Below are 14,101 nucleotides of genomic sequence, written 5' to 3' on the forward strand. Positions count from 1 at the left end.
CCATTCACTTTGATTGAATGACTGAATCCTCCGCTACGTCTATTGTAGCTTACATAGTTAGTATGTCTACTCCGGAACCGGTGCAAGGCTGCAGTGCAAGCACTGGCGGTGACGTCGTAAAAAGCACGAAGGATTTAGAGGAATAAAAGCGTCCCCACGAAATGCAAGCATGGCGTTTGATAAGTTGCGAACCCGCAGCCAACTTCTCTCACCTGAGCGTCAGTCATGCCTCAAATTTTGAGTGGATACGTAATATAGTAAGTATATAGTAAGCACAGAGTATAAGGGTGTACTGCATGGTCATACTATACCTGTATACAGTATAAAGTACATAACTTACATATGTATTGTAGAGCATACAAGTCAACGGGATGATCCATGAATCATGCCACGGTCTTAGGGCGATCTTCCTTGGGAAGGACGAGGCATATTAGAATAAAAAAAAGAAACGAAGATCCGATACCCCATATGGAGTCAAGCATATTTTGTTCATTATAAATCATTATAAATTGACATGTAGATCCTGCAGCAAGCGAGGAAGAACAAGGAAATAAATCGCGGCAGCAAATCGGGAATTGACTATGTAATTGCAGGTAGAGAGGAAAAAGAAAGGACATTTCGAAAACTACTGAATAGTGCGTAATTCGGGATAACTAAATCAGTCTTCTGACATGTGCGAACTTGTCTACTGCCAGCATGCAGTATGTTACTATGTGGTTTGCATGCATGCCTCGGTGTTGATAGCCGAATTCTGGCCCATGAGTAAACGTGCTCATTTCGATCATTTGAAATTCTGGATGTCTCCAATCACATACAAAAATGTATGTCGTTTTGTACTAGCTACGGAGTATCCGTACTTGCCCTAAAACATGTCGCTTGCAAGCCTCACTAAATCAATATGACGTCCGCCAACGTGCAGTGAGGCCGAACTCAAAATCTACTAATCCCTAGGTAGCCGTTATAACTAGACGATCCGTTATCATCCGTGCTCAGAGGTAGTATTCAATAGACGATGGCACAGAGATCACTTGACTCTCGCCGTGGCTCTCCGTGATTTCTGGTAGAGAGCTTCCTGTAGTTGATTGAATGAACGTTATATAATGGTCGCCCCCCAACTGGCCATAGTTCGTCCAAGTAGAGGGTGAGAAGAGGGACTTGAGCTTCTGATTCGTTCTATTCTCAAGGATAGGAAATTACGCGTACCGAATGTTTCTAGTAATGTTACCTGACAGAACGGTATGTCACGAAAAGTTTAATACGAGTAAGATCCCTGCCGAATTGGCCCCGCCACAGCCCAAAAAGCAGCCAATCACGTGCTACCCCCGCGCCATTTTTCTTGGCCCACCAGCCAATCAGGTGTCCGGATCAATGATGTATTTTCTTAGCTCTGACAGCCTGCCCTATCTCCTTCATCTTTTTTTTTTTTTTTGGGTAAATTTGAAATGAATAAATAAAAAGAAATCACACATAATTACCGCTAGCTAATTTGACTGCTTAGAGCCCTGAACTGTCATGCAATCAGTGAGCTCAGAGCCCATACATAATACGTTAATACAGCACGGAGTACTCCGCAGTCAACGTCCCTACGTAGTACGTACGACACAGTATGACTATGTATCAAACATGTAAGATGAATTCTGCCCTAGATCAACCTACCCTGATCGGTTGCTAGCTAGCTGCTCCGGGCCTGTCATTGAATGGATCAGGTAGGATTGGAGTTACAAGTTACGACTGATTAATACTTGCTGTAGGACTGGCAATTGGTTAGGCACAAAGTCCGGAAGAGAGAGGAAGTGGTTAATAGGGTCTCGTCTCGCAGCAGGCAAGCAGTGAGGAAATATAACTAGCAAAGTAGTAGCCAAATATAAGTAAGATACGCTCCTCCCCCCTCTCTCAGTCTGCTTCCCTGTCAAATTCCAACCACCCCCCAGAAAAAGGACCTAGAAACGAGACCCGCTCCGATTCGCAGCAGAAAAAAGGTGTGCCTCGCCCCTCAGGAGTAAAGGCTTTCCCTTTCCCGCCAATTCCAATTTCTCCCAATCCTTTTCGAGCTTGCGGCAAAGCTTCTCCTGCCTGCCTGCATGCATGCATATACATCCATCTATCTGTCTGCTCCGTGCTTAGCTGCATACACCCATTCGTACATACATACTACATTGATACATATATATCCATACCTCGTTACTTCCTCTCGCTCCCCCCTCCCTGGGTTTGCTGGACTCGGAAAGTTGATTGTCCATCCTCATCCAGGAGGTATTCTGTTTCTTTCCCGACGCTTCCGGACGGCTCGAACATGAATTGTCTTGTTGCTAAGCAATTGTTCTCCAAGTGCGCCTGAAGGGGACGTGTATCATCCAGTTTGGTAGCCGGTTCTCTCTGTATCTTGGCCGATTCCCTGGTACTTTTTATCCACCATACCTGGAGGTTCCAGCTCCCGCCTTCAAAGTGATTTATACGGACTTCGCCGAAGAAAAGGGTGGCTCCCCGGTGTATTTCGTGTCTGTGGACGAAGTCCCTTCGACCATGGATACGGATACACCCACCGCCCAGGAGAGTGAATATGGAAGTTCGCCATGGGTTGATATAGGGGCATTTGAGTCTCCAGCCCCTCATCATAGCCCACCGTTACCGGACTTTCACGGCTTCAGCTATGCACCTTCGTCTATCATGCCCATGGAACCCGCTTACAACATCTCGGTTGCTCCTCCATACTCGACGATCAATTTCAGCATGCCACCGCCTAGTGCGTGGCCTAATATGCTCGCCGCTCACAGTCATTTCCCCCAGGAAACCACTTTGTCGCCTGTGTCAACGCCAGCTCCAACTATTTCACCCCCCCAGCCAGTACCCATTCGGCCATTGCGTGCTACCCCGGCGCCGCATGTGCCGACTCCTCGCAGGACTCTCACGGATGAGGATCGCCGCCGGATGTGCTTGTATCACGAAGAGAACAAGACAGCTAAACAGACTGACATTGGAGGTGGGTAGTCCATGTTTTTTTTTTTTTTTTTTGCGTTGATATTACTCTTTTCTGTGTTCATTCCATACGTCTATGGATGTGATCACGCTGGCAAAGGAAAAACACGTGGCGAATAGATTTACTAAACACATTTGTATCTGTCCAGCTTTATTCGGTGTGGAGCGAAGGTAAGAATCCATCTCTTTCCCTTCCCATAGATGATGCTAATATGGCCATACAGTACTGTATCCAAGGTCTTGCGACAGAAAGAAAAGTATTTAAGCATGGAAGATGGAAGTCGTTCACCCATCAAAAAGAGCAAAGGAAAGGTTCCTGATATCGAAAAAGCACTCGCCAACTGGGCCAAAAACTATCAACGCCAGGGCTTTACCCTTACTGATGCCATGATCAAGGAGAAAGCACATTTTTTTGCCACGACCTGTGCCAGTCCAGATGGAAAGCACAAGATCCTCACTGCTAGCTGGCTGGAGAAATTCAAGCAGAAAAACCATTTGTCCGGGTCTAAGTCTCGAAAGAATTCCACGGATACCGTCGCGAGCGATGGAGGAGAGAGCATATCTCGTCTCCAATCCCCTACAGAGACGCAGAGTAAATCTACGGGGGTATCGCCTATTTCGCCCATTGGGTTGATGCCATCCCCTCTTTCGCCTACTCATGGTCAAGATAAACTGAAGAAAGAGCCCAGTGATAGCTTCTTTGATTTCTCGATGGACCAAAGCAAGCATAGCCACTCTCTGAGCACTACCTCCCTCGACACAGTTCCATCCTTGTCTGCCGGATTAGCAAGCCCGACGTCGCCTTTGCTCTCTGGAAGCCCACTTACACCGACACTGCGATCATCTCGCCTTCCTTCAATCAGCTCTGCTGTCAACCGGCCCCGAAGCCAGACTTTCCCCTTGCTTTCTTCTGATGCCGAAAGCAACGGAAACCCCGAACACGCGGATTCCAGACGCTTGAAGAATGGGTCCTTCTCTGTCTCAGTGGTCACTTCTCCGTTGGATTTGGAGCAGCAGAAACAGCAAGGAGATGACAACATTTCCCCACGCGATGGCCAAAGCACTACAATCAAACGCAACCCAAGCACCCCAGATTTGAAATCGCCCATTTCAATGCAACCGCCCCCACTACCAGTGCCAAAGTCCACAGTGAGCAGCCCTGTAAGTGCTTCTCCACCTACAGGGTCATCACAGCCTACACAAAATGAAGCACGACGAGCCCTAGAGATAGTCATAAGCTATATTCAAAGCCAACCAGCCGGATTAGGCCTGCAAGCATCAGACTATGCGACCATGGCCAAATTGATGGAAAAGCTTGATTTGGTGCACGGCCATTTAGGCAATTCGATAATCTTGGGCAAGTTGCATAGCATCGATGAAGATGCCGATGCCGATGCCGATGTGGATGTGGATGTGGATGTGGATGTGGATGTCGACGTGGACGTGAATATGGACGGGCCTCATATCGACAAGAAAACGAACGTACTTTCGATGGCATGAAGCCTTTCCCCCCTTCTTTCTTTTCCTTGCTTTCAGGTTTCTGTTTTTCATTTCTTTGATACCTTCGATGCAACCGATTTCCTTCTTCTTTCTTCTCTCTTTTCTTCTATTCTAAGGGATATATATATACATATTAGGTAAGGGCATCGGCTAGGAAATTGGGATACTATTACTATAAGAAGAGGCGGGAAAGCAGGGTTCATACTGGGGGGCGACCTCCATCCTTGCAGGAGTTTTTGTCTTTTTCTTCTTCTTCACTTCTCTTCTTCTGGTGGAATTACTTCAACTTTTTTGTTCTTCTTTCTTTTCTTCTTATATTTATTCACGCATTGGGAAGGTTAGGCAGGAAATTGTCCACGATGACCTCGGGACTAGAAGGGATTATCATTATTATTCACTTACAATATCCATGTTGGGCAGCCATTCACAAAGACACAGACACAGAAAAAAACTATACAGAACGACATGCTGCTCTTGATTTGACTTGCTTGAATGTTTTGTTTTTGCTTTTATATGCTTGCTGTCTGCTATATCATTCAAGTTCTCTCTTCTCGGTCAATCATTCATCCCATCATACATTGAAATATTGGAGTTACATACGTCTTTTTCTATTGGTTAAATTGACGGTATGTTTATATATCGTTCCTTTCTGCCCTTTCGTCCATATTTTCATATATCATTTAGGTACCTTCCATGCCTTGCAATGTCCAAATCTCTTATTCCGTCTCTAGCATATGGAGACGAAGGTGAATGTTGCATGTAAGTAATATATGTTATTATACTGAGTGGCTCTATTCCTGTAAACCTCAAGTATTTTTTGTGTCTACTTCCACTTGACTAGCTACATTGTGTGGTTACTTTCTTTGTTAGTGTGACTATTTACCATTCAAATCTAAGCTGACAAGTCATTCGTCATTAATTTCCAGACATAATAATCCCTCGCTCTTCCATGAGCCTACTAACACTATTCTCCGACAACTCCGGAATCAATTTGACAAGTACCATTTCAATAATTGAAAAGATGAGATGTTTGTTGCAGTAGGCATCGGAGAAAGGATCGAGAAGGTCATTTTCAATGATCGTCAAAAGCTCCTCTTCTTTTCCCTGTCGCTTTTTCGCATGGCTAGGATTATCATCGTCGGTGCCTTGTGACAAGTTCCTTTGTTCGCCATTGTGACTTCTATTATTAGTACTGTTCGTATCTACTCCACGGAAAAAGGCTCGTGCGAGAGAGTCCGGAATTAACGACAAGATATCCGCGGCGCATTGACGTTTGATGGCTGCGACTTCGGATGGAAAAGGGGTACTGCTATTCCCTTGTCTTGAAGCAGGAGCTAAAACAGGTACATCCTTGATATTAGAGCTGCTGATATCCGTGCCCTTCATGCTAGGCAAATGCTGCTGCTGGCCAATATGAAAATTGTCATCATTGATCCGAGGAGGTGCTTGTTCAACACCACTGCCATTATTGGGTGGCACGCGCGCATTTGACGGGAAAAGAGTCGTTCTGACGGTAAACAGCAGAACCGGCAAAATCGTGGGGGTCAAGATATACGTCCCTATCAGATCGCGAAGATACCTAATTGGACGATGAAGTATTGTGGTTAGCAAATGCGACAAACCGGATGTGTCAGAATATGCCAAATTAAAACAGAAGGAAATAGGCAGGTCGTGTCTCAATGTCAAGAAAAGGCAACCACACGAAAGCAAGAAACCAGCTACATCACAGCTCTAGTGAAGGTGTTATCGAATCAAAAAGATCGAAATAACGCACTAACAGCCAACGATTTTAAATTGGCCCAGGCTGCTCTGTGCAGGGGCCAAAAGAAAAAGGCGCAGATGCATGTCAAGCCCCAAAGATGAAGACTCGATGATGATTTAGCTGCCGCTAAGGCCTGAGGCGACCAGGGGCTATGACATATCCGGCAAGGTTGATGCCCGTTTCCTGATTCAAGTAATTCGCATGCAAGAATAAATTATTATGCGATAAGGAAGAGTAGCATCAGGGGAAATTTCTTGGTCGGAATTGCAATTCGCCTTTCTCAAAGTAGCAAGGCCAAGAAATTTCTTGGTTTCTTTTGTCGGCAATGGCAGCATCGCTAGGCGGCAGTGAGCAGTCGATCTACATTTCGCCATCCTCCCTCCCGCGTCTTTTTTCCCCTTTAGATTGGCCGTCGTGCTTGACTATTGAGCGCCTCCATGATCATCATCGGAGGGCGTGCAACAATCCAGGGCAATCAACATGCACACTATGATCGAGATCGATCATCAATGCGATGGGAATAAAAGGTGGCAGGTGAGAGCTTTGCGGGGTGGTGCCAGACGTCATGCAAGATGAAAGGCCGATTTTACGGCGTAGCAGGGCTAAGCGAACAAGCAAATTGAGGGATAATTTCCATTGGGCAGAAGAAGCTTCTGTCAGAGACGGGAGGCAAGGGCCGATCCAGGCACCTCGGTCCGTTCAATGATCAACCAGCCCAGCCCACAGACATTGGTCGCAAGCAGACGCATCGGCCTCCGGTTGGTCTGACTCTGTCGTGACTCGTCGGTGACAGGTTGAGCGGGCTATTTCCCATTAGGGCACCAGTAGCGTCGCTTCAAAATGACGGTTCATTTAGGTCCTTTAGGAATGGCTTCCGGGCGAAATTGTGAGGCGGTTAGTTTTGTTGCCGGCCGCCAGAGCTTAGTGCCCAATCTATGGATCAGAGCGGATCGTGACGAAAAGAGCCACAGCTTGAATAATAGTATCAATCATAATGATTCATGATCATAACGATAATGATAATGATATTGATAATAAATGGCGCTTTATCGTGGTTGAATTGTGAATCGCGACCCACCAAACAGACTACTCGTCCCGGAATGTAACGTATTCCTTGGTGGTATCGTCACAACGACCCCGTGGTAGTTTCGTTCCGTATCGTATCGTACCGTCATGTCTCGGTACTACTCTCGTAATGACCGTAACCGAAAGATTTCACAGGGTCATTCAAGAAGGCATGGCGACGGAAAAGGAAGGGCAGCAGTCCAATGGAGTCATGAGTCGCAAAGGCTCCGTATTGGCCATTCCACCACCCCTAGCAGATCAAGTGATCAAAACGCTATGCGAGTAGCCGAGACTGAGCCACCTTCCTGCCATGAGAATGTCCCAATCAGATTCGTTAAGTGGCTGCTCACAGGGTCACGCAAAACACGGAGCTTGTGTTTTTCTAATGAGCAACACTCCACTGCAACCCTTTGTAGAACGATTAGACAATGACACCGTTCGCTTCCAGTCATTCGATTTGATACTGCCGTTCATGACACCAAACAACAGCCACGGAATGGTGAGACAATGATGCTTGAAGCGGAAAAATGTCCGTAAAAACGATCGAAGGATGAACAAGAGGCCAGGGTTGTGATGCATAAAACAATTGAGTAGATAGAGTTTGAGAAAAGGAGCCAAAGGAATTCACTTACCGGTCAAGTGTGCTACCTGCGTCGCCTAGCTTGCCAGGACCTGCCAAAGCCAAGCTCTGGATCAACGAGAGAGAACCACTCAGCCATGGCATTCGCCGTGAAACTCCCACCAATTGCGAGACCAAACTGAAAGCTCTGTAACTGATCACAGCACGAGGCGTAACTGCCTGGATTGACGCTTTTGACGTTGGCAAGTGGTCTGCTAGATTTGTTTCTTTGGTTGACGCCTCTGTGTTGGAATAAGCAGTACGTATCAAGCCTCCAATTAGAAAGTGCATAGTGAGATATGCCAGGTAGATCGAATATAGCATTTTCCAGACCCATAGCAACATTTTGGATTCAGTCTTTCTTGGAATGGGTTCATTTTTCAACCCATCTTCTGAAAGAAGACCAAATCGTTCCAGACGACTTGATTCTGTGACAGTATTTGACCTCTTATCACTGCTCAATGTCGGATCCGCATCACGCTGTTTCGTCAAGGCGATGACCTTGCTGACTGTGGTCCATATAAACCAACTCTCACATGTTCTTCCACCGACTTCATTTCCTAGAATTAAATCAGATAATACGTCTTCGATCAATGTCCTCAGACAAACATTGTCCAAATCTTCCGTTGGCAGGAGTACGGCCAACACGCCCTGTGCAAGCAAATGGCGATATAAGCGTTCGTTTTCTTGTTGTTCTGTACTTGACGAGTCGGACACGGGAGAAAGGCCGGGGTGTGGATTTAGTTTATGGTAAACTTCGCGAGTCGACGACTTTACTGAAACTAGATCGGAGTGTCGTGCCGCGATCCTATATGCTGAAGACCCCAATACACATGAGTATGCACATTCATGGGAGAGACAAAGGGGATACGGTTTTGAGACGGACCAATAATGTGGGCTTCAACGAGGCCAGTGACCTCGTCCAGGACTAGTTGCCCTATATCTACTTGTCGGATTCTTTGTTCCAAAGCCCGAGTGCAGTGGGCGACGAGTTGCAACACCTCATCGACGAATACATGATCCGGCGTTATCTTTGCGTACCATGAATAGACAAACTCTTTGATAATAACTGCGATCAAAGCGTACAGTTGCAGATCCACATCATTGGAACTCGTCAATGGCGGTAAAAGCTCCTGCAACGGGCGTGGTGCGCTCGATCCAAACGTGGAGACATCTGGACAAAGAACGCGGCGGATCAACGCAACGGTGCTTTTGTCGTCAGCCATCTCGGTGTCGATGGTGCTCCTCCGGTGCTCAGTTCGCGACTCCATTCGATTGGAAAGGTTGGGGGTCCTTGACGGTGACGTCGTCGTCGTTGCTGCAGGTTTGAACGGAGAGGGACCTCTCCGAGGAAGGCTTGTGGTCATTGCATCACCGCAGCCAACGAAGATACCTATTATTTCAGGAACAGACACAGCGATGTGGCGAGGAGGTAGGTAAGTGTGCTGTTGTGATGGCGGATGATGGATGTGCTGTGGAAGCTCGGGAGTAATTTAGTTATCGGGGAAGGAGCCTACCGCTGTTATCGGCAGTGGGTGGGGTGGACACTGAAAGACTCATCCCAGACCAGAACCAAACTTTCTTATACAATACAAAACTACGCTGCATGCACCAATTGCTTCAACTCGGAATTACCTACTGAGGATTGTTGAATATAACTAGCTCTGCAGCGCCATGTCTCAATCCCCAATCCCCCTGTGGCTGGACTGCGATCCAGGTTGGTAGACTACGCGAACCACAAATCTAGCAAAAGGCTAATTTAACTGTTCCCCAGGGCACGATGTAAGAGCAAATAGAAAAATTGTCAAGGCGCATTGCAATGGCTCATTTCTCCTTGTAGGACGCTTTCGCAATTCTCATCGCGGCCCATCATCCATCTCTGAATCTTCTCGGCATCACGACAGTCCATGGCAACGCGTCACTCGGCAACACGACTGCAAATGCTGGAAGTGTCCTGGAGGCCATTGGACGGACCGATATACCAGTCTACCCAGGCTCTAAAAAGCCTTTCAGCCGACCTGCTGTTCATGCACCAGATATCCATGGTGAGTCGACTGTCATGCTAGTCTGGAAGACCGCACTCTCTGACGCATTAGTTTCATTAAACAGGGAACTCCGGCCTTGATGGAACAGACTTATTGCCCAAAGCAAGTTGCCCGCCAGTTCTAGACACAAACCCAATTGTGGCAATGTACAATGCCCTGATAGCCCAGCCAGCAAATACAGCATGGGTTATTGCTACCGGCACTTTAACAAACGTCGCCTTGCTGTTCGCAACCTTTCCTGAACTTGCGGACCATATCAAGGGCCTCAGCATCATGGGCGGAGCCGTCGGCGAGGGCTTCACGGATGTGCCGATGAGTCGGTTACCTGGAGAAGAAACACGTATTGGAAATGTCACTCCCTGGGCCGAGTTCAATATTTATGTAGGTGTTGATTACACAAGGCCCCAAGTCTCTTCTAAGTGCACTCCTGATAATGAAAATAATAAGTGCGATCCGGAAGCCTCCCAATCCCTTCTGTCCAATCCAGTCCTCGCTCCTAAAACCACGTTAATAGGCTTGGATTTGACACATCAAGTACTTGCAACTATTGCGGTTCAGGAAAGAGTCCTCAAAACTAGCAGATCAGAGGCGTCGACAGCAGGCGACCTCCGTCGAATGCTGTTCGACTTGCTTGTTTTCTTTGGTGGGACATACGACACACAATTCGGCATGGCAGATCCACCACTGCACGACCCGCTAGCAGTCGCTGTGATATTATCGAATCTGAATCCGGAGTACGAGAAAGCTCATCCGGATACCGTCCTCAAATTTGACGACAAAAACGGAGAACGATTTGCCGTGGAAGTCGTTACTGATGGGCAACATGGAAGCACACCTGCCGTCACAGGGCAGCTCGGGCGCACGATTGCAAAGCCCACGGAGGGCCCAGGAGTTAGCATCCCAAGAGGAGTTGACATTGAAGTATTCTGGGGCTTGGTCCTTTCATGTTTGGAGCGAGCTGAGCAATGTAGCTCGATGAGGAAGTAGTGAAGCTTTTGCTCTTGCAGCCTAGATTGTATATATTGATTCGATTCATAGTCATAGAATAGACTGTCAATATGAAGTGCATCAGCGAGGATTGTGCAGAGTGAAGTAGTTAGTTAAGCAAGCAGTAAACAGTCAACGGCTGATAGTGGGCCTGCGTGAGGATCAGCCGCTGCTGATTGGCTGCGAAACCCACCCGCAATGCCGTCACGGATAATCTCCGCCTTCATTCGCAAATCTCTCAACATCAGCCAACTTAAAGAACATCGCTTTAACCCTGGCCCAAGATCTTGTCCCTGATAACCGCCCTTGTCCACTGCCTTTGAGCTACGAACAGCTACTCTACGGGTATTTCATTCAGCCGGCCGTTCTTGACTGTACACTTTGCTTTGTTCGCCACTCGATACTTCGAGAACCATGTCCATGTTTCGCATGGATGTAGAACTTTGATGGTTTTCGAGAATGCCACCAACAAGTACTCCTTCGGTAAGTCGATGATAGCTCACTTGTTTTACCTTGTTCCAGTGCCTTCATCCACCTGGATTGCTCGTTATCAGGAGCGTGGTACTATTCAGGCCCAATGTGACCAACAATTTCTGACACTGTCGCGCTTCATTTATTGTAGGAAACGCCTGCACTTCCGTCCGCCGAGGAAATTGCGTACTTGCAGCAGTTAGAAACGATTTCGAGTCCCGTTCCCAACTTAGCTGCAACGCTTTTCAACCTTCCAGCAGGGGCCAGCGATGTCAATGACGAGAATGTAAATCTCCTACGGACGCGCACTCACTCTCCGTCCGAGTCGCCGAATCGCGCTAGGGGCGCACGTACAACGCTTCTGCCGGAGGTCGATCTCGAGAGCATGGACATCGACGAGCAGAGGGGCTTTGTGCCGTCACCCGCAGAAATCACTCCGCGATTACCTTCTGCGCGTCGCCAGCAAGAAGGGCCAAGTGCAGTGCCGAGCTATGAAGGAAGAATGTCGAATCGGAGGTCGCTCTATGGGTGGGCACCTGGCTCCGAGGAAGAACAAGGGGATGATTATCAGCGATATCAAACACACTCTTCGCAGAATTATCAACCGGACGACATCTGGGTTGTGGGGAGAGACCTGAACCGAGAACCCAGTCGTAATTCATCCCTTTATCGTGCCTCTAGGCGAGAGGCTATCGGATCGGTATTGCAGCCATATGCGGGGGATTCGTCAGAAACATCTACTCCTAATAATGGACATTGGTCGGACCACAATAGTACATTCACCGAGGCACTGTTACAATCCGTTCGCCGTGGTGCAAGGTTTGCATCTCGAACGCGCACCCTTCAGAACTACATCCTGGACCGAGAGCGGATTGGCCGTCATGAAACGGACGAGAGAGAACGTGAAAGAAACCGGACGGCATCTTCTTTAGCGTCACGTGCGTTGAGGATGAGCCTGCGGAATGTGTCTGGAGATTTGCGAGATAGAGCTAATACGCATCGACAGTATCTGACGGAGAACCCGCCTAGTTCCAGGCTCAGGGAAACGATCAAATACTTGGAGCGCATTCGTTACTCCAACTCATTTTCAGAAAGCATTTCATCAGCTGTTAGGGGAGGTGTGGTCCAATATGACCAGCTGCTAGGGAGCTACAGCGAGGTTGATTTTATTCTAGACACAACGCTCATCACACCACCAGCACCAAGCTCATGGCTCCATCCGGGGTCAATCTTTTCCGGGTCGCAAAAGGCCATCAATAACATCGGAGGCCATAACTTGGAAATGCTTTCTCGTCGATTATCATCAAATCTGTTGCAACCTATAGATTCGTCATCGGGCACTGCAAATAGTAACGAAACATCAGGCGGTATTAGTGTTGTGACTAATACCGGCCAAAGATACTGGGCGAGTACTGAGTCTCCTACACACCGCCATCGCCATAATCACAACTTCCGAGAATCCAAACATGACCTTTGGCCTGTGAAAGTCACCATCCATAGCATCGACTATTCGGACATGACCTTAACAGGTACAATGGAAGCTTACAATATACCGGATAAGACAACCCCAACGCGAGATGCACATATAGTCACTTTCCTGGAAGGTGAAATCATTGATTTGAATGTGCACACTTTGAAAACAACAAATTTCCAGGCAAATGCAGATATTGATTCCACCTACTGGCGAGAACTGCAACCATTCAAAGGACTCTCTGACGAGCAAATGACGAAGAATCTTCTGAGCAAGAAGTGGGTGACGGATGAGTTGAACAGGAATTGGATTTTAATGCGGTGGAAAGGTAACCCTGTTTTCCTTTTCTAGAATAACCAGATTTACGTCGGATTGACTAACAATTATCTCTAATTAGAACGCTGCTTCATCACACCTACCGATGCTCGTCAAGGCCTCACAATATCCGGCTTCTATTATATATCATTACATCGAGAAACAGGCGAGATAGAGGGATTATACTACGATCCAGGAAGCTCACCGTACCAACAATTATCTTTGATACCGGAGAAACAAACCATGGCGTTTCCCGCGTACGATTTGCGTTGATCCATACCCTTTTCTTTCTCACTGCACATATATCCCTCCATCTTCTCGTTCATGCTCACCTATGTACAACCAATCAAGTACACATATATATACACCTCTTTATAAAGTGCTGTACCTGGCTATGTACGTATTGTTCCCATGTACTCCTGCTAGGTTGGACAGCTTCATTGGATTTCCTTATCAAGTTGCTTAGTAGCTTGTAATTGTCTATAGACAACTGAAACAAACTCTGAATCCTAGAATGACCTTGGAACCCTCCACTCTCTGCTGCCTACGTATTGTCGCATGGGGCTATGACATGTTTGAGCCCCGCGTCTGTGTCCACATGCGCTTCGTACTATTCTATAATTGTTTTGATACAAGGGCGAACATTTTTGCGTCTTTTTTTTAATTCATGTTCCATTTCCTGATATTTTTGAACTTTAAGCTAATGCTGATTAACAAAATCATCTCAACATCAAGAATATTTCCCTCCAATACTTGCACCCACACCAACGCACTTCCTCCATTCCAAATCAGACGGCAGATTGACGATTCGTGCATGGTTCAAAAAAAAGGCGGGAAATATCGCATGATGGCGGGTTGGCTTGTCGTCTTGATAGATGTATCATTTGATA

General features: G+C 47.1%; 3 protein-coding genes across 3 annotated transcripts; 2 read left to right on the plus strand and 1 right to left on the minus strand.

Moving 5' to 3' along the window:
* Positions 1-2,523: 2,523 nt before the first annotated feature.
* Positions 2,524-4,476, plus strand: UA08_04193 (hypothetical protein; the record flags this gene model as incomplete). The annotated part of the gene is made up of 3 exons (XM_020266489.1): positions 2,524-2,980; positions 3,126-3,147; positions 3,201-4,476. The coding sequence occupies 3 exons, from the start codon at positions 2,524-2,526 to the stop codon at positions 4,474-4,476; spliced, it is 1,755 nt and encodes a 584-aa protein (XP_020120449.1).
* A 3,455-nt stretch (positions 4,477-7,931) lies between these two features.
* Positions 7,932-9,289, minus strand: UA08_04194 (hypothetical protein; the record flags this gene model as incomplete). Its single annotated transcript, XM_020266490.1, has 2 exons — positions 7,932-8,704; positions 8,809-9,289. The coding sequence occupies 2 exons, from the start codon at positions 9,287-9,289 to the stop codon at positions 7,932-7,934; spliced, it is 1,254 nt and encodes a 417-aa protein (XP_020120450.1).
* A 307-nt stretch (positions 9,290-9,596) lies between these two features.
* Positions 9,597-13,247, plus strand: UA08_04195 (hypothetical protein; the record flags this gene model as incomplete). The annotated part of the gene is made up of 8 exons (XM_020266491.1): positions 9,597-9,639; positions 9,697-9,704; positions 9,763-9,967; positions 10,032-10,348; positions 10,415-10,950; positions 11,313-11,437; positions 11,477-11,572; positions 11,683-13,247. The coding sequence occupies 8 exons, from the start codon at positions 9,597-9,599 to the stop codon at positions 13,245-13,247; spliced, it is 2,895 nt and encodes a 964-aa protein (XP_020120455.1).
* Positions 13,248-14,101: the final 854 nt, after the last annotated feature.

This window comes from Talaromyces atroroseus (genome assembly GCF_001907595.1).
Source record: "Talaromyces atroroseus strain IBT 11181 chromosome Unknown scaffold_4, whole genome shotgun sequence".
NCBI classification, from domain to species: Eukaryota; Fungi; Ascomycota; class Eurotiomycetes; order Eurotiales; family Trichocomaceae; genus Talaromyces; species Talaromyces atroroseus.